Source organism: Oncorhynchus gorbuscha, unplaced genomic scaffold (genome assembly GCF_021184085.1).
Source record: "Oncorhynchus gorbuscha isolate QuinsamMale2020 ecotype Even-year unplaced genomic scaffold, OgorEven_v1.0 Un_scaffold_4357, whole genome shotgun sequence".
Lineage (NCBI taxonomy): Eukaryota > Metazoa > Chordata > Actinopteri > Salmoniformes > Salmonidae > Oncorhynchus > Oncorhynchus gorbuscha.
This window is the reverse complement of record NW_025748390.1, coordinates 5,001-25,000: the sequence shown is the minus strand read 5'-3', so window position 1 is coordinate 25,000 and position 20,000 is coordinate 5,001. Positions and strand designations below refer to the sequence as shown.

Sequence of the window (20,000 nt, the reverse complement as noted above, 5' to 3'; positions counted from 1 at the left end):
TCACCCACAAGAAACTTCAAGTAATAGAAGCTGTAAAGATGGTACCTGCAGTGTACGACCATGGGTCCTGCGTCTGCAGGGTTGCAGGCCTTGACCCGTCGTAGGAAGGCCAGGAAGGGGGTGGGGTGTTCGGGGACCCCGTGGTCCGGCCAGGCTGTAAACTGGAACTGACGAATCTCACGCTTCTCATTGGAGCCACTCTGGAGGAGGGGAGAGGAGGGGAGGGGAGGGGAGAGAGGAGAGGAGGGGAGAGAGGAGGGGAGAGGACAAGAGAGGAGGGGGAGGGGAGGGGAGAGGAGAGAGGAGGGGAGAGGAGGGGAGAGGAGAGGGGGAGGGGAGGGGAGAGGGGGAGGGGAGGGGAGGGGAGAGAGAGGAGAGGAGAGGGGAGGGAGGGAGGAGAGGAGAGGAGGGGGAGGGGGAAGAGGAGAGGAGAGGAGAGGAGAGAGGAGGGGAGAGAGAGAGGAGAGGGAGAGGAGAGGGGAGGGAGGAGGAGAGGAGAGGAGAGGAGGAAAGGGAGAGGGAGGAGAGGGGAGGGAGGAGAGGAGGGAGGAGGGAGGGGGAGAGGAGAGAGGAGAGGAGAGGAGGGGAGAGGGAGAGGAGAGGAGAGGGGAGGGAGGGAGGAGAGGAGAGAGGAGAGGAGGGGGAGGGGGAGAGAGGAGAGGAGAGGAGAGAGGAGGGGAGGGGGGAGAAAGGAGAGGGGGAGAGAGGGAGAGAGAGGAGAGGGGGAGAGAGGGAGAGGAGAGGAGAGGAGGGGAGGGGAGGGAGGAGAGGAGAGGAGAGAGGAGAGAGGAGAGAGGAGAGGAGAGGAGAGGAGAGGAGAGGAGAGGGAGGAGGGGAGGAGGGGGGGGGAGAGAGGAGAGGAGGGGAGAGAGGAGAGGAGGGGAGAGGAGAGAGGAGGGGAGGGGGAGAGGAGAGGGGAGAGGAGAGGAGGGAGAGAGGAGAGGAGAGAGGAGAGGGGGAGGGGAGGAGGGACAGGACAGGAGAGGAGAGGAGGGGAGAGGAGAGAGGAGAGGGGGAGGGAGAGGAGGGGTAGAGGGAGGGGAGAGGAGAGAGGAGAGAGGGAGAGGAGAGGAGGGGAGAGAGAGAGGGGGAGGGGAGAGGACAGGACAGGAGAGGAGGGGAGGGGGGGGAGGGGGACAGGGAGAGGAGGGGGAGAGAGGAGAGGGGGAGAGGGGGAGGGAGAGGAGGGGAGAGAGGAGAGGGGAGGGGAGAGAGGAGAGGAAGGGAGGGGAGGGGAGGAGAGGGGAGGAGGGGAGAGGAGGGGAGAGGAGGGGAGAGAGGAGAGGAGGGGAGGGGAGAGAGGAGAGGGGGAGGGGAGAGGAGAGAGGAGAGGAGAGGGGGAAGGGAGGGGAGAGGACAGGACAGGAGGAGAGTAGAGGAGGGGAGGGGAGGGGGAAGGGAGAGGAGAGGGGAGGGCAGGGCAGGGCAGGGCAGGGGAGAGGAGGAGGAGGGGGAGAGGAGGAGGGGGAGGGGAGAGGAGAGGAGGGGAGGAGAGGGGGAGGGGAGAGGAGAGGGGAGGGCAGGGGAGAGGAGAGATGAGGAGAGTGGAGTGGGGAGAGGAGAGGAGAGTGGAGTGGGGGGGAGAGAGGAGAGGAGAGGAGAGGAGAGGAGAGGAGAGGAGAGGAGAGGAGAGGAGAGGAGAGGAGAGGAGAGGAGAGTACACAAAAAGTAGACACATAAAACACACATCCGTCTCTCTGTCTCTCACACACACACACACACACACACACACACACACACACACACACACACACACACACACACACACACACACACACACACACACACACACACACACACACACACACACACACACACACACACACACACACACACACACACACACACCTTGTAGAGAGCGAAGGTCCTAACAGAGTATGTAGCCAGCTCTACGGTGTCCAGCAGAGTAACCTGTATCAGCCCATATGTCTCTGTTCCTCTGGTAGGCCAGTACTGATCACATTTTACCTGCAGAGACAGAGAGACAACGTCAGAGGGGGGCGGAGGGGGTAAAACAACTGAGAACAAAAGAGAGAGAGAGAAACAGATAATGAAAGAGAGACCGAATGTTCATGAGAATGTGTGTGTTTTTTACAGAGAATATGAGAGAGTGAGAGAGAATGTGAGAGAGAGAGAGACAGAGATAATGAGAGAAGAGAGGGAGAGATAATGAGAGAAGAGAGGGAGAGATAATGAGAGAAGAGAGAGAGAGAGAGAAAATGAGAGAGAGAGAGAGATAATGAGAGAAGAGAGGGAGAGATAATGAGAGAAGAGAGAGAGAGAGAGAGAGAGAAGAGAGAGACAGAGAGAGAGTGTGTGTGTGTGTGTGTGTGTGTGTGTGTGTGTGTGTGTGTGTGTGTGTGTGTGTGTGTGTGTGTGTGTGTGTGTGTGTGTGTGTGTGTGTGTGTGTGTGTGTGTGTGTGTGTGTGTGTGTGTGTGTGTGTAGGTACAGTGTGTGAGAGACAGACAGGTGTTATTCTAAGTTATCTATCAGATACTGAACTAGCTGTAAGTGGTCACAGGATGTTGTGCTAACCTCTACAAATATGCAAACACCAAACCCCAGCATGCTTTAGCCCTGCACCACATCATATTCCACATAACAAGCAGACAGATTTGTAGTTCTTTTCCAGCCTCAGAAACCACAGGGAGCTAAGGGAACAAAATCACAGAAATCCCCCGGAGAGCCCGTGACAGAGTCAGGCCAAACCAAACGATGAGGATGAGCTGATCCATCCAGTTTCACATCAAAGCCAGTGGGGAGGCCTGCTCTGCATTCCGCTCGTCCAGACTGGATTCTGGTGTTTCTGGCCATTGCTACTCTGTAATTAACTGTTCTCTTTCCCTGAAACGCTGGGATTATAATACCTCATTATACTGTACTGCTTTCCACAGGGCTGAGACAGCTTGATGTACAGGACACCCCCTGGACAGGACACTAGTCTATATCCTGTGTCTGTAGTGAGAGACAGGACACCCCCTGGACAGGACACTAGTCTATCTCCTGTTTCTGTAGTGAGAGACAGCTTGATGTACCAGGACACCCCCTGGACAGGACACTAGTCTATCTCCTGTTTCTGTAGGGAGACAGCTTGATGTACAGGACACCCCCTGGACAGGACACTAGTCTATATCCTGTTTCTGTAGTGAGACAGCTTGATGTACAGGACACCCCCTGGACAGGACACTAGTCTATATCCTGTGTCTGTAGTGAGAGACAGGACACCCCCTGGACAGGACACTAGACTATCTCCTGTTTGTGTAGGGAGACAGCTTGATGTACCAGTACACCCCCCGGACAGGACACTAGTCTATCTCATGTTTCTGTAGGGAGACAGCTTGATGTACCAGTACACCCACTGGACAGGACACTAGTCCGTCTCCTGTTTCTGTAGGGAGACAGCTTGATGTACCAGTACACCCCCTGGACACCAGGACACAGGTCTATTACAGGGAAATAGCATAGCATTTCTACTGAGAGGCTGAGTTACACACCAGGTAATGACTGGCCTAAACATAGCATATTGTAGCTCCCTGATGTGCTGTATATGTAGTCTAATGCTGATGTACTGAAGCTCTATGGTACAATCTAATAGTCTAATAGTCTAACAGTCTAACAGTCTAACAGTCTAACAGACAGTCTAATAGTCTAACAGTCTAATAGTCTACAGTCTAATAGTCTAATAGTCTAATAGTCTAACAGTCTAATAGTCTAATAGTCTAATAGTCTAATAGTCTAACAGTCTAATAGTCTAATAGTCTAATAGTCTAACAGTCTAATAGTCTAATAGTCTAACAGTCTAATAGTCTAATAGTCTAATAGTCTAATAGTCTAATAGTCTAACAGTCTAACAGTCTAATAGTCTAACAGTCTAACAGTCTAATAGTCTAACAGACAGTCTAACAGTCTAACAGACAGTCTAACAGTCTAACAGACAGTCTAACAGTCTAACAGTCTAATAGTCTAATAGTCTAATAGTCTAACAGTCTAATAGTCTAATAGTCTAACAGTCTAACAGTCTAACAGTCTAATAGTCTAACAGTCTAATAGTCTAACAGTCTAACAGTCTAATAGTCTAATAGTCTAACAGTCTAACAGTCTAACAGTCTAATAGTCTAATAGTCTAATAGTCTAACAGTCTAACAGTCTAACAGTCTAACAGTCTAATAGTCTAATAGTCTAATAGTCTAACAGTCTAACAGTCTAACAGTCTAATAGTCTAATAGTCTAATAGTCTAACAGTCTAACAGTCTAATAGTCTAACAGTCTAACAGTCTAACAGACAGTCTAACAGTCTAATAGTCTAATAGTCTAACAGTCTAACAGTCTAACAGTCTAACAGTCTAACAGTCTAACAGTCTAACAGTCTAACAGTCTAACAGTCTAACAGTCTAACAGTCTAACAGTCTAACAGTCTAATAGTCTAATAGTCTAATAGTCTAACAGTCTAACAGTCTAACAGACAGTCTAACAGTCTAATAGTCTAATAGTCTAACAGTCTAACAGACAGTCTAACAGTCTAATAGTCTAACAGTCTAACAGTCTAACAGTCTAATAGTCTAATAGTCTAATAGTCTAACAGTCTAACAGACAGTCTAACAGTCTAATAGTCTAACAGTCTAATAGTCTAACAGTCTAACAGTCTAACAGTCTAACAGTCTAATAGTCTAACAGTCTAATAGTCTAACAGTCTAACAGTCTAATAGTCTAACAGTCTAACAGTCTAACAGTCTAACAGTCTAACAGTCTAACAGTCTAACAGTCTAACAGTCTAACAGTCTAACAGTCTAACAGTCTAACAGTCTAATAGTCTAACAGTCTACAGTCTAACAGTCTAACAGTCTAACAGTCTAACAACAGTCTAACAGTCTAATAGTCTAACAGTCTAACAGTCTAACAGTCTAATAGTCTAACAGTCTAATAGTCTAACAGACAGTCTAACAGTCTAACAGTCTAACAGTCTAACAGTCTAATAGTCTAACAGTCTAACAGTCTAATAGTCTAATAGTCTAATAGTCTAATAGTCTAACAGTCTAACAGTCTAACAGTCTAACAGTCTAATAGTCTAACAGTCTAACAGTCTAACAGTCTAATAGTCTAACAGACAGTCTAACAGTCTAACAGACAGTCTAACAGTCTAACAGACAGTCTAACAGTCTAACAGTCTAATAGTCTAATAGTCTAATAGTCTAACAGTCTAACAGACAATAGTCTAACAGTCTAACAGTCTAACAGTCTAACAGTCTAATAGTCTAACAGTCTAACAGTCTAATAGTCTAATAGTCTAACAGACAGTCTAACAGTCTAACAGTCTAACAGTCTAACAGTCTAACAGTCTAACAGTCTAACAGTCTAACAGACAGTCTAACAGTCTAACAGTCTAACAGTCTAACAGTCTAATAGTCTAACAGTCTAACAGTCTAACAGTCTAATAGTCTAACTCTAACAGTCTAACAGTCTAACAGTCTAACAGTCTAACAGTCTAACAGTCTAACAGTCTAACAGTCTAACAGTCTAACAGACAGTCTAACAGTCTAACAGTCTAACAGTCTAATAGTCTAACAGTCTAACAGTCTAATAGTCTAACAGTCTAATAGTCTAATAGTCTAACAGTCTAACAGTCTAATAGTCTAACAGTCTAACAGTCTAACAGTCTAACAGTCTAATAGTCTAATAGTCTAACAGTCTAACAGTCTAATAGTCTAATAGTCTAACAGTCTAACAGTCTAATAGTCTAACAGTCTAATAGTCTAACAGTCTAATAGTCTAACAGTCTAACAGTCTAACAGTCTAACAGTCTAATAGTCTAATAGTCTAACAGTCTAACAGTCTAATAGTCTAACAGTCTAACAGTCTAATAGTCTAACAGTCTAACAGTCTACAGTCTAACAGTCTAATAGTCTAATAGTCTAATAGTCTAACAAACAGTCTAACAGTCTAATAGTCTAACAGTCTAACAGTCTAATAGTCTAACAGTCTAGTCTAACAGTCTAACAGTCTAACAGTCTAACAGTCTAATAGTCTAACAGTCTAACAGTCTAACAGTCTAACAGTCTAACAGTCTAGTCTAATAGTCTAACAGTCTAACAGTCTAATAGTCTAATAGTCTAACAGTCTAACAGTCTAACAGTCTAATAGTCTAACAGTCTAATAGTCTAACAGTCTAACAGTCTAACAGTCTAATAGTCTAACAGTCTAACAGTCTAATAGTCTAACAGTCTAATAGTCTAACAGTCTAATAGTCTAACAGTCTACAGTCTAACAGTCTAATAGTCTAATAGTCTAACAGTCTAACAGTCTAATAGTCTAATAGTCTAACAGTCTAACAGTCTAACAGTCTAACAGTCTAACAGTCTAATAACAGTCTAACAGTCTAACAGTCTAACAGTCTAACAGTCTAACAGTCTAACAGTCTAACAGTCAATAGTCTAACAGTCTAACAGTCTAACAGTCTAACAGTCTAACAGTCTAACAGTCTAATAGTCTAACAGTCTAACAGTCTAACAGTCTAACAGTCTAACAGTCTAATAGTCTAACAGTCTAACAGTCTAACAGTCTAACAGTCTACAGTCTAACAGTCTAACAGTCTAACAGTCTAACAGTCTAACAGTCTAATAGTCTAACAGTCTAACAGTCTAACAGTCTAATAGTCTAACAGTCTAACAGTCTAACAGTCTAACAGTCTAACAGTCTAACAGTCTAATAGTCTAATAGTCTAATAGTCTAATAGTCTAATAGTCTAATAGTCTAACAGTCTAACAGTCTAACAGTCTAACAGTCTAACAGTCTAACAGTCTAATAGTCTAACAGTCTAATAGTCTAACAGTCTAACAGTCTAATAGTCTAACAGTCTAACAGACAGTCTAACAGTCTAACAGTCTAACAGACAGTCTAACAGTCTAACAGTCTAATAGTCTAATAGTCTAACAGTCTAATAGTCTAATAGTCTAATAGTCTAACAGTCTAATAGTCTAATAGTCTAATAGTCTAATAGTCTAACAGTCTAACAGTCTAACAGTCTAACAGTCTAACAGTCTAACAGTCTAACAGTCTAACAGAACAGTCTAACAGTCTAACAGTCTAACAGTCTAACAGTCTAATAGTCTAACAGTCTAACAGTCTAACAGTCTAACAGTCTAACAGTCTAATAGTCTAACAGTCTAACAGTCTAACAGTCTAATAGTCTAACAGTCTAATAGTCTAATAGTCTAACAGTCTAACAGTCTAATAGTCTAACAGTCTAACAGTCTAACAGTCTAACAGTCTAACAGTCTAACAGTCTAACAGTCTAACAGTCTAACAGTCTAACAGTCTAATAGTCTAATAGTCTAACAGTCTAACAGTCTAATAGTCTAACAGTCTAACAGTCTAACAGTCTAACAGTCTAACAGTCTAACAGTCTAACAGTCTAACAGTCTAACAGTCTAACAGTCTAACAGTCTAACAGTCTAACAGTCTAACAGTCTAACAGTCTAACAGTCTAACAGTCTAATAGTCTAACAGTCTAACAGTCTAGTCTAACAGTCTAACAGTCTAACAGTCTAACAGTCTAACAGTCTAATAGTCTAACAGTCTAATAGTCTAATAGTCTAACAGTCTAACAGTCTAACAGTCTAATAGTCTAACAGTCTAACAACAGTCTAACAGTCTAATAGTCTAACAGTCTAACAGTCTAACAGTCTAACAGTCTAACAGTCTAACAGTCTAACAGTCTAACAGTCTAACAGTCTAACAGTCTAACTAGTCTAACAGTCTAATAGTCTAACAGTCTAACAGTCTAACAGTCTAACAGTCTAACAGACAGTCTAGTCTAACAGTCTAATAGTCTAACAGTCTAACAGTCTAACAGTCTAACAGTCTAACAGTCTAATAGTCTAACAGTCTAACAGTCTAATAGTCTAACAGTCTAACAGTCTAATAGTCTAACAGTCTAACAGTCTAACAGTCTAACAGTCTAACAGTCTAATAGTCTAATAGTCTAACAGTCTAACAGTCTAACAGACAGTCTAATAGTCTAACAGTCTAACAGTCTAATAGTCTAACAGTCTAACAGACAGTCTAACAGTCTAACAGTCTAACAGACAGTCTAACAGTCTAACAGTCTAACAGTCTAACAGTCTAATAGTCTAACAGTCTAACAGTCTAATAGTCTAACAGTCTAATAGTCTAACAGTCTAACAGTCTAACAGTCTAATAGTCTAACAGTCTAACAGTCTAACAGTCTAATAGTCTAACAGTCTAATAGTCTAATAGTCTAACAGTCTAACAGTCTAATAGTCTAATAGTCTAACAGTCTAACAGTCTAATAGTCTAACAGTCTAACTAACAGTCTAATAGTCTAACAGTCTAACAGACAGTCTAACAGTCTAATAGTCTAATAGTCTAACAGTCTAACAGTCTAATAGTCTAATAGTCTAATAGTCTAACAGTCTAACAGACAGTCTAAAAGTCTAACAGTCTAACAGTCTAATAGTCTAACAGTCTAACAGTCTAACAGTCTAACAGTCTAACAGTCTAACAGTCTAACAGTCTAACAGTCTAACAGTCTAACAGTCTAACAGTCTAATAGTCTAACAGTCTAACAGTCTAACAGTCTAACAGTCTAATAGTCTAACAGTCTAATAGTCTAACAGTCTAACAGTCTAATAGTCTAACAGTCTAACAGTCTAACAGTCTAACAGACAGTCTAATAGTCTAACAGTCTAACAGTCTAACAGTCTAATAGTCTAACAGACAGTCTAACAGACAGTCTAACAGTCTAACAGTCTAATAGTCTAATAGTCTACAGTCTAACAGTCTAACAGTCTAACAGTCTAATAGTCTAATAGTCTAACAGTCTAACAGTCTAATAGTCTAATAGTCTAATAACAGTCTAACAGTCTAATAGTCTAACAGACAGTCTAACAGTCTAACAGACAGTCTAACAGTCTAACAGACAGTCTAACAGTCTAACAGTCTAATAGTCTAATAGTCTAACAGTCTAACAGACAGTCTAACAGTCTAACAGTCTAATAGTCTAATAGTCTAACAGTCTAACAGTCTAATAGTCTAACGTCTAATAGTCTAATAGTCTAACAGTCTAACAGTCTAACAGTCTAACAGACAGTCTAACAGACAGTCTAACAGTCTAATAGTCTAACAGTCTAACAGTCTAATAGTATAATAGTCTAACAGACAGTCTAACAGTCTAACAGTCTAACAGTCTAACAGTCTAACAGTCTAATAGTCTAATAGTCTAACAGTCTAACAGTCTAATAGTCTAACAGTCTAATAGTCTAATAGTCTAACAGTCTAACAGTCTAATAGTCTAACAGTCTAACAGTCTAACAGTCTAATAGTCTAACAGTCTAATAGTCTAATAGTCTAACAGTCTAACAGTCTAATAGTCTAATAGTCTAACAGTCTAACAGTCTAATAGTCTAACAGTCTAATAGTCTAACAGTCTAATAGTCTAACAGTCTAACAGTCTAACAGTCTAACAGTCTAATAGTCTAATAGTCTAACAGTCTAACAGTCTAATAGTCTAACAGTCTAACAGTCTAATAGTCTAACAGTCTAACAGACAGTCTAACAGTCTAATAGTCTAATAGTCTAATAGTCTAACAGTCTAACAGTCTAACAGACAGTCTAATAGTCTAACAGTCTAACAGTCTAATAGTCTAACAGTCAACAGTCAGTCTAACAGACAGTCTAACAGACAGTCTAACAGTCTAACAGTCTAACAGTCTAATAGTCTAATAGTCTAACAGTCTAACAGTCTAACAGTCTAATAGTCTAATAGTCTAACAGTCTAACAGTCTAACAGTCTAACAGTCTAACAGTCTAATAGTCTAACAGTCTAACAGTCTAACAGTCTAATAGTCTAATAGTCTAATAGTCTAACAGTCTAATAGTCTAACGTCTAACAGTCTAACAGTCTAACAGTCTAATAGTCTAATAGTCTAATAGTCTAACAGTCTAATAGTCTAACAGTCTAACAGTCTAACAACAGTCTAACAGTCTAACAGACAGTCTAACAGTCTAACAGTCTAGAGTCTAATAGTCTAACAGTCTAACAGTCTAACGGTCTAACAGTCTAACAGTCTAACAGTCTAACAGTCTAACAGTCTAACAGTCTAACAGTCTAACAGTCTAATAGTCTAACAGTCTAACAGTCTAACAACAGTCTAATAGTCTAACAGTCTAACAGTCTAACAGTCTAATAGTCTAATAGTCTAACAGTCTAACAGTCTAACAGTCTAACAGTCTAATAGTCTAACAGTCTAACAGTCTAACAGTCTAACAGTCTAACAGTCTACAGTCTAACAGTCTAACAGTCTAACAGACAGTCTAACAGTCTAACAGACAGTCTAATAGTCTAATAGTCTAACAGTCTAACAGTCTAACAGTCTAACAGTCTAACAGTCTAATAGTCTAACAGTCTAACAGTCTAACAGTCTAACAGTCTAACAGTCTAACAGTCTAACAGTCTAACAGTCTAACAGTCTAATAGTCTAACAGTCTAACAGTCTAACAGTCCCCAGTCTAACAGTCTAACAGTCTAACAGTCTAACAGTCTAACAGTCTAACAGTCTAACAGTCTAACAGTCTAATAGTCTAACAGTCTAACAGTCTAACAGTCTAACAGTCTAACAGTCTAACAGTCTAATAGTCTAACAGACAGTCTAACAGTCTAACAGTCTAACAGTCTAATAGTCTAACAGTCTAACAGTCTAATAGTCTAACAGTCTAATAGTCTAACAGTCTCAGTCTAACAGTCTAACAGTCTAACAGTCTAACAGTCTAACAGTCTAATAGTCTAACAGTCTAACAGTCATAACAGTCTAACAGTCTAACAGTCTAACAGTCTAATAGTCTAACAGTCTAACAGTCTAACAGTCTAACAGTCTAACAGTCATAACAGTCTAACAGTCTAATAGTCTAATAGTCTACAGTCTAACAGTCTAACAGTCTAACAGTCTAACAGTCTAATAGTCTAACAGTCTAACAGTCTAACAGTCTAACAGTCTAACAGTCTAACAGTCTAACAGTCTAATAGTCTAACAGTCTAACAGTCTAACAGTCTAACAGTCTAACAGTCTAACAGTCTAACAGTCTAACAGTCTAATAGTCAACAGTCTAACAGTCTAACAGTCTAACAGTCAGTCTAACAGTCAACAGTCTAACAGTCTAATAGTCTAATAGTCTAACAGTCTAACAGTCTAATAGTCTAAACAGTCTAATAGTCTAACAGTCTAACAGTCTAATAGTCTAACAGTCTAACAGTCTAACAGTCTAACAGTCTAACAGTCTAACAGTCTAACAGTCTAACAGTCTAATAGTCTAACAGTCTAACAGTCTAATAGTCTAATAGTCTAACAGTCTAATAGTCTAACAGTCTAACAGTCTAATAGTCTAATAGTCTAACAGTCTAACAGTCTAATAGTCTAATAGTCTAACAGTCTAATAGTCTAACAGTCTAACAGTCTAACAGTCTAATAGTCTAACAGTCTAACAGTCTAATAGTCTAACAGTCTAATAGTCTAACAGTCTAACAGTCTAACAGTCTAATAGTCTAATAGTCTAACAGTCTAACAGTCTAATAGTCTAACAGTCTAACAGTCTAACAGTCTAACAGTCTAATAGTCTAACAGTCTAATAGTCTAACAGTCTAACAGTCTAACAGTCTAATAGTCTAATAGTCTAACAGTCTAACAGACAGTCTAACAGTCTAATAGTCTAATAGTCTAATAGTCTAACAGTCTAACAGTCTAATAGTCTAACAGTCTAACAGTCTAACAGTCTAATAGTCTAACAGTCTAATAGTCTAATAGTCTAATAGTCTAACAGTCTAACAGACAGTCTAACAGTCTAACAGTCTAACAGTCTAATAGTCTAATAGTCTAACAGTCTAACAGACAGTCTAACAGTCTAATAGTCTAATAGTCTAATAGTCTAATAGTCTAACAGTCTAACAGTCTAATAGTCTAATAGTCTAACAGTCTAACAGTCTAGTCTAACAGTCTAACAGACAGTCTAACAGTCTAACAGTCTAATAGTCTAACAGTCTAACAGTCTAACAGACAGTCTAATAGTCTAACAGTCTAACAGTCTAATAGTCTAATAGTCTAACAGTCTAACAGTCTAATAGTCTAACAGTCTAACAGTCTAACAGACAGTCTAACAGTCTAACAGTCTAACAGTCTAACAGTCTAATAGTCTAACAGTCTAACAGTCTAATAGTCTAACAGTCTAACAGTCTAACAGTCTAATAGTCTAATAGTCTAACAGTCTAACAGTCTAACAGTCTAATAGTCTAATAGTCAACAGTCTAACAGTCTAACAGTCTAACAGTCTAACAGTCTAATAGTCTAACAGTCTAACAGTCTAACAGTCAGTCTAACAGTCTAACAGTCTAACAGTCTAACAGTCTAACAGTCTAACAGTCTAACAGTCTAACAGTCTAATAGTCTAACAGTCTAACAGTCTAACAGTCTAACAGTCTAACAGTCTAACAGTCTCTAACAGTCTAACAGTCTAACAGTCTAACAGTCTAACAGTCTAACAGTCTAACAGTCTAACAGTCTAACAGTCTAATAGTCTAACAGTCTAACAGTCTAATAGTCTAACAGTCTAACAGTCTAACAGTCTAATAGTCTAACAACAGTCTAACAGTCTAACAGTCTAACAGTCTAACAGTCTAACAGTCTAACAGTCTAACAGTCTAACAGTCTAACAGTCTAACAGTCTAATAGTCTAATAGTCTAACAGTCTAACAGTCTAACAGTCTAACAGTCTAATAGTCTAACAGTCTAACAGACAGTCTAATAGTCTAACAGTCTAACAGTCTAATAGTCTAACAGTCTAACAGTCTAATAGTCTAACAGTCTAACAGTCTAACAGTCTAATAGTCTAACAGTCTAACAGTCTAACAGTCTAATCTAGTCTAACGGTCTAACAGTCTAACAGTCAGTCTAACAGTCTAATAGTCTAACAGTCTAACAGTCTAATAGTCTAATAGTCTAATAGTCTAACAGTCTAATAGTCTAATAGTCTAACAGTCTAATAGTCTAATAGTCTAATAGTCTAACAGTCTAACAGTCTAATAGTCTAACAGTCTAACAGTCTAACAGTCTAATAGTCTAACAGTCTAACAGTCTAACAGTCTAATAGTCAGTCTAACAGTCTAACAGTCTAACAGTCTAATAGTCTAACAGTCTAGTCTAACAGTCTAATAGTCTAACAGTCTAATAGTCTAACAGTCTAATAGTCTAACAGTCTAACAGTCTAACAGTCTAACAGTCTAACAGTCTAATAGTCTAATAGTCTAACAGTCTAACAGTCTAACAGTCTAACAGTCTAATAGTCTAATAGTCTAACAGTCTAACAGACAGTCTAACAGTCTAATAGTCTAATAGTCTAATAGTCTAACAGTCTAACAGTCTAACAGTCTAATAGTCTAACAGTCTAACAGTCTAACAGTCTAACAGTCTAACAGTCTAATAGTCTAATAGTCTAACAGTCTAACAGACAGTCTAACAGTCTAACAGTCTAACAGTCTAATAGTCTAATAGTCTAACAGTCTAACAGACAGTCTAACAGTCTAATAGTCTAATAGTCTAATAGTCTAATAGTCTAACAGTCTAACAGTCTAATAGTCTAATAGTCTAACAGTCTAATAGTCTAATAGTCTAACAGTCTAACAGACAGTCTAACAGTCTAACAGTCTAATAGTCTAACAGTCTAACAGTCTAACAGACAGTCTAATAGTCTAACAGTCTAACAGTCTAATAGTCTAATAGTCTAACAGTCTAACAGTCTAATAGTCTAACAGTCTAACAGTCTAACAGTCTAACAGTCTAACAGTCTAACAGTCTAATAGTCTAACAGTCTAACAGTCTAACAGTCTAATAGTCTAACAGTCTAACAGTCTAACAGTCTAATAGTCTAACAGTCTAACAGTCTAACAGTCTAACAGTCTAACAGTCTAACAGACAGTCTAATAGTCTAACAGTCTAATAGTCTAACAGTCTAATAGTCAATAGTCTAATAGTCTAACAGTCTAATAGTCTAACAGTCTAACAGTCTAACAGACAGTCTAACAGTCTAACAGTCTAACAGTCTAACAGTCTAACAGTCTAATAGTCTAACAGTCTAACAGTCTAATAGTCTAACAGTCTAATAGTCTAACAGTCTAACAGTCTAACAGTCTAACAGTCTAATAGTCTAATAGTCTAACAGTCTAACAGTCTAATAGTCTAACAGTCTAACAGTCTAACAGTCTAACAGTCTAATAAACAGTCTAACAGTCTAATAGTCTAACAGTCTAACAGTCTAATAGTCAACAGTCTAACAGTCTAACAGTCTAATAGTCTAACAGTCTAACAGTCTAATAGTCTACAGTCTAACAGTCTAATAGTCTAACAGTCTAATAGTCTCCTCTAACAGTCTAACAGTCTAACAGTCTAACAGTCTAATAGTCTAATAGTCTAACAGTCTAACAGTCTAACAGTCTAACAGTCTAATAGTCTAACAGTCTAACAGTCTAACAGTCTAACAGTCTAATAGTCTAACAGTCTAATAGTCTAACAGTCTAACAGTCTAATAGTCTAATAGTCTAATAGTCTAACAGTCTAACAGACAGTCTAACAGTCTAACAGTCTAACAGTCTAATAGTCTAATAGTCTAACAGTCTAACAGACAGTCTAACAGTCTAATAGTCTAACAGTCTAACAGTCTAACAGTCTAATAGTCTAATAGTCTAACAGTCTAACAGACAGTCTAACAGTCTAATAGTCTAATAGTCTAACAGTCTAACAGTCTAACAGTCTAACAGACTAACAGTCTAACAGTCTAACAGTCTAACAGTCTAACAGACTAACAGTCTAATAGTCTAATAGTCTAACAGTCTAACAGTCTAACAGTCTAACAGTCTAATAGTCTAACAGTCTAATAGTCTAACAGTCTAACAGACAGTCTAACAGTCTAATAGTCTAATAGTCTAACTAATAGTCTAATAGTCTAACAGTCTAACAGTCTAATAGTCTAACAGTCTAACAGTCTAACAGACAGTCTAATAGTCTAACAGTCTAACAGTCTAATAGTCTAACAGTCTAACAGTCTAACAGTCTAACAGTCTAACAGTCTAACAGACAGTCTAACAGTCTAACAGTCTAACAGTCTAATAGTCTAATAGTCTAACAGTCTAATAGTCTAACAGTCTAATAGTCTAACAGTCTAACAGTCTAACAGTCTAGTCTAACAGTCTAACAGTCTAACTAATAGTCTAACAGTCTAACAGTCTAACAGACAGTCTAACAGTCTAATAGTCTAATAGTCTAACAGTCTAATAGTCTAACAGTCTAACAGTCTAATAGTCTAACAGTCTAACAGACAGTCTAACAGTCTAACAGTCTAATAGTCTAACAGTCTAACAGTCTAATAGTCTAACAGTCTAACAGTCTAATAGTCTAACAGTCTAATAGTCTAACAGTCTAACAGTCTAACAGTCTAACAGACAGTCTAATAGTCTAATAGTCTAACAGTCTAACAGTCTAATAGTCTAATAGTCTAACAGTCTAACAGTCTAACAGTCTAATAGTCTAACAGTCTAATAGTCTAATAGTCTAACAGTCTAACAGTCTAATAGTCTACAGTCTAACAGTCTAACAGTCTAATAGTCTAACAGTCTAACAGTCTAATAGTCTACAGTCTAACAGTCTAATAGTCTAACAGTCTAATAGTCTACAGTCTAACAGTCTAACAGTCTAACAGTCTAACAGTCTAATAGTCTAATAGTCTAACAGTCTAACAGTCTAACAGTCTAACAGTCTAATAGTCTAACAGTCTAACAGTCTAACAGTCTAAAAGTCTAACAGTCTAATAGTCTAACAGTCTAACAGTCTAACAGTCTACAGTCTAACAGTCTAACAGTGTCAGGATTTGTGAACTGTTCCGGTTTTTGGTCACTAGATGCCCCATTGTGCCTTTTGACCTTTTGTTTTCCCTTGATCCCCATTATTATTTGCACCTGTGCCTCGTTTCCCCTGATTGTATTTAAACCCTTTGTTTTCCTCTGTTCTTTGCTCTGTGTTTGTATGTTAGCACCCAGCCCTAGTACTCTGAGAACTCTTGTTGATCCCGGTGGACTATCTTGTGGAATTCTGTTTTTTGTTCTTGTTTGTTTGTTTTTGAGTATCTTTTGAGGCTTTTTGTGCTATACCTTCCACCTTGTGGATTTACCTTTTTGTCTTGGAGGATTACCTTTGTTCTTGTGGAATTCCTTTTGAGGTTGTGGAGTTACATGTTTTCCTGAAGAACTTAACTTTTTACTTCATTAAATACACCGTCTCAAGTACTGCTGTGTCTGTCTCATCTTCTGGGTTCTAACAGACAGTCCTAACAGTCTAATAGTCTAACAGTCTAATCTAATCTTACTGCAGCTCCTTAATGTATTAGCTATGTAATAAACAGTAGCTACCTAACCTAACATGGATGATATGTGGCTACAGTCTAATTAAACAGACAACAACACTTTTGGGTCAGTTTCATTTCTTTTCAGCCAATTCTGGACAGGACCTGAAATCCCAAAATGGAGACTTGAGAAGAAATAACAAATCTAATTGATAATAAATGGTCCTAAATCTTCTTCTTGAAGAGGAAACGGACTGAACTGAAATGGAAGTCGACCCCAAGCTTGAACAAGATCCAAAGAACTCAACACACAACAACATGCAACGTGAACTAACAGACAACGTGAACTAACGGACAACGTGAACTAGCGGGTGAACTAACGGACAACGTGAACTAACGGACAACGTGAACTAACAGACAACGTGAACTAACGGTCAACGTGCACTAGCGGACAACGTGAACTAACGGACAACGTGCAAACGGACAACGTGCACTAACGGACAACGACTAACGGACAACGTGAACTAACGGACAACGGACTAACGGACAATGTGCACTAGGGACAACGTGCACTAACGGACAACGTGAACTAACGGACAACGGAACTAACAGACAACGGCACTAGAGGGACAACGTGAACTAACGGACAACGTGACTAACGGACAACGTGCACTAACGGACAACGTGCACTAACGGAAACGTGAACTAACAGACAACGAACTAACGGTCAACGTGCACTAACGGTCAATGTGAACTAGGGACAACGTGAACTAACGGACGACGTGAACTAACGGACAACGGAACTAACGGACAACGTACAACGACAAATGGAAGAGGACAACGGACAACGTGAACTAACGGACAACGTGCACTAACGGACAACGTGAACTAACGGACAACGTGAACTAACGGACAACGTGAACTAACGGACAACGTGCATTTTGTTGAGTTTCCAAAAGTGTTTTTTTAGAGGAGCATTTCAGTCATTCTCAGTGTGTTTTTAAAACCAGACAGAAAATAATATATTGTGTGAGGGAAGAAATGGAGTACGGGTAAAGGGAGAGGGCTAGGGAGGGAAAGGAGAGAGGGATAGGGGGAGGGTAAAGGAGGGAGGGAAGGAGAGAGGGATAGGGGGAGGGTAAAGGAGGGAGGGAAGGAGAGAGGGATAGGGGGAGGGTAAAGGAGGGAGGGAAGGAGAGAGGGATAGGGGAGGGTAAAGGAGGGAGGGAAGGAGAGAGGATAGGGGGAGGGTAAGGGAGGGAGGGAAGGAGAGAGGGGGGCTAGGGGGAGGGTAAAGGAGGGAGGGGAAGGAGAGAGGGGATAGGGGAGGGTAAAGGAGGGAGGGAAGGAGAGAGGGATAGGGGAGGGTAAAGGGAGGGAGGGAAGGAGAGAGGGATAGGGGAGGGTAAAGGAGGGAGGGAAGGAGAGAGGGATAGGGGAGGGTAAAGGAGGGAGGGAAGGAGAGAGGGATAGGGGGGAGGGGAAGGGAGAGAGGGGATAGGGGAGGGTAAAGGAGGGAGGGAAGGGAGAGAGGGATAGGGGAGGGTAAAGGAGGGAGGAAGGAGAGAGGGATAGGGGAGGGTAAAGGAGGGAGGAAGGAGAGAGGGATAGGGGAGGGTAAAGGAGGGAGGGAAGGAGAGAGGGATGTCTTGCCTTGGAGAAGAAATAAGAGGGCATCTGAAACAGACACAGAAAGAGGAAGAGAGAGAGAGAGAGAGAGAGAGAGAGAGAGAGAGAGAGAGAGAGAGAGAGAGAGAGAGTTGAAAAAGAGTCACGGCAGCAGCTACCACACAGCACTACAGTACATTACTACCACAGTGTTAGTACTGCTATTAAAATGGTACTATATAGTACATGGTAATACTACAATATTAGTATTATTGTTAGTATTAGCATGGTACTACCAGAGCCATATATTTAGTCATACATATCCATATATTTATCCATATATAACCATATATTTATCCATATATAACCATATATTTATCCATATATAACCATATATTTATCCATATATAACCATATATTTATCCATATATAACCATATATTTATCCATATATAACCATATATTTATTCATATAACCCATATATTTAGTCATATTTATCCATATATTTATCCATATATAACCATATATTTATCCATATATAACCATATATTTATCCATATATAACCATATATTTATCCATATATTTACCATATATTTACCATATATAACCATATATTTATCCATATGTAACCATATATTTATCCATATATTTATCCATATTAATCCATATATTTACCATATATTTATCCATATATAACCATATATTTATCCCATATGTAATCATATATTTATCCATATATAACCATATATTTATCCATATATAACCATATATTTTATCCATATATTTATCCATATATAACCATATATTTATCCATATATAACCATATATTTATCCATATATAACCATATATAACCATATATTTATCCATAATCATATATTTATCCATATATAACCATATATTTATCCATATATAACCATATATTTATCCATATATAACCATATATTTATCCCATATATTTATCCATATATAACCATATATTTATCCATATGTAATCATATATTTATCCATATATAACCATATATTTATCCATATGTAATCATATATTTATCCATATGTAATCATATATTTATCCATATATAACCATATATTTATCCATATATAACCATATATTTATCCATATATAACCATATATATTTATCCATATATATCCATATATAACCATATATTTATCCATATGTAATCGCTATATTTATCCATATATAACCATATATTTATCCATATATTTATCCATATATAACCATATATTTATCCATATATAACTATATATTTATCCATATATAACCATATATATTTATCCATATTTATCCATATATAACCATATATTTATCATATGTAATCATATATTTATCCATATATAACCATATATTTATCCATATATTTATCCATATATAACCATATATTTATCCATATATAACTATATATTTATCCATATATAACCATATATTTATCCATATATAACTATATATTTATCCATATTACAACCATATATTTATCCATATATAACCATATATTTATCCATATATAACTATATATTTATCTATATTACAACCATATATTTATCCATATATAACTATATATTTATCCATATTACAACCCATATATTTATCCATATTTAACTATATACACAGTGGGGCAAAAAGTATTTAGTCAGCCACCAATTGTTGCAAGTTCTCCCACTTAAAAATATGAGAGAGGCCTATAATTTTCATCATAGGTACAATTCAACTATGACAGACAAAATGAGAAAAAATCCAGAAAATCACATTGTAGGATTTTTTTATGAATGTATTTGCATATTATGGTGAAAAATAATTATTTGGTCACCTACAAACAAGCAAGATTTCACAGACAGTGTACCTATGATGAAAATGGGGTAAGAAGAGACGGAAGACTAAAGGTGACAACATGTTAGCACTACGAGTCATGGTACTACATAGTACATGTTAGTACTACGAGTCATGGTACTACATAGTACATGTTAGTACTACGAGTCATGG

General features: G+C 38.6%; 1 protein-coding gene across 1 annotated transcript in view; it reads right to left on the bottom strand.

Moving 5' to 3' along the window:
- The window catches only part of LOC124028520 (receptor-type tyrosine-protein phosphatase S-like), a gene marked incomplete at both ends in the record, with an annotated part of 33,042 nt that overhangs the window by 9,856 nt on the left and 3,186 nt on the right, over positions 1–20,000 (bottom strand). The window contains 2 exons of the mRNA XM_046340562.1: positions 46–200; positions 1,849–1,968. Of these exons, the coding sequence (XP_046196518.1) occupies positions 46–200; positions 1,849–1,968 (275 nt within the window). The remainder of the gene's footprint in view (positions 1–45; positions 201–1,848; positions 1,969–20,000) is intronic.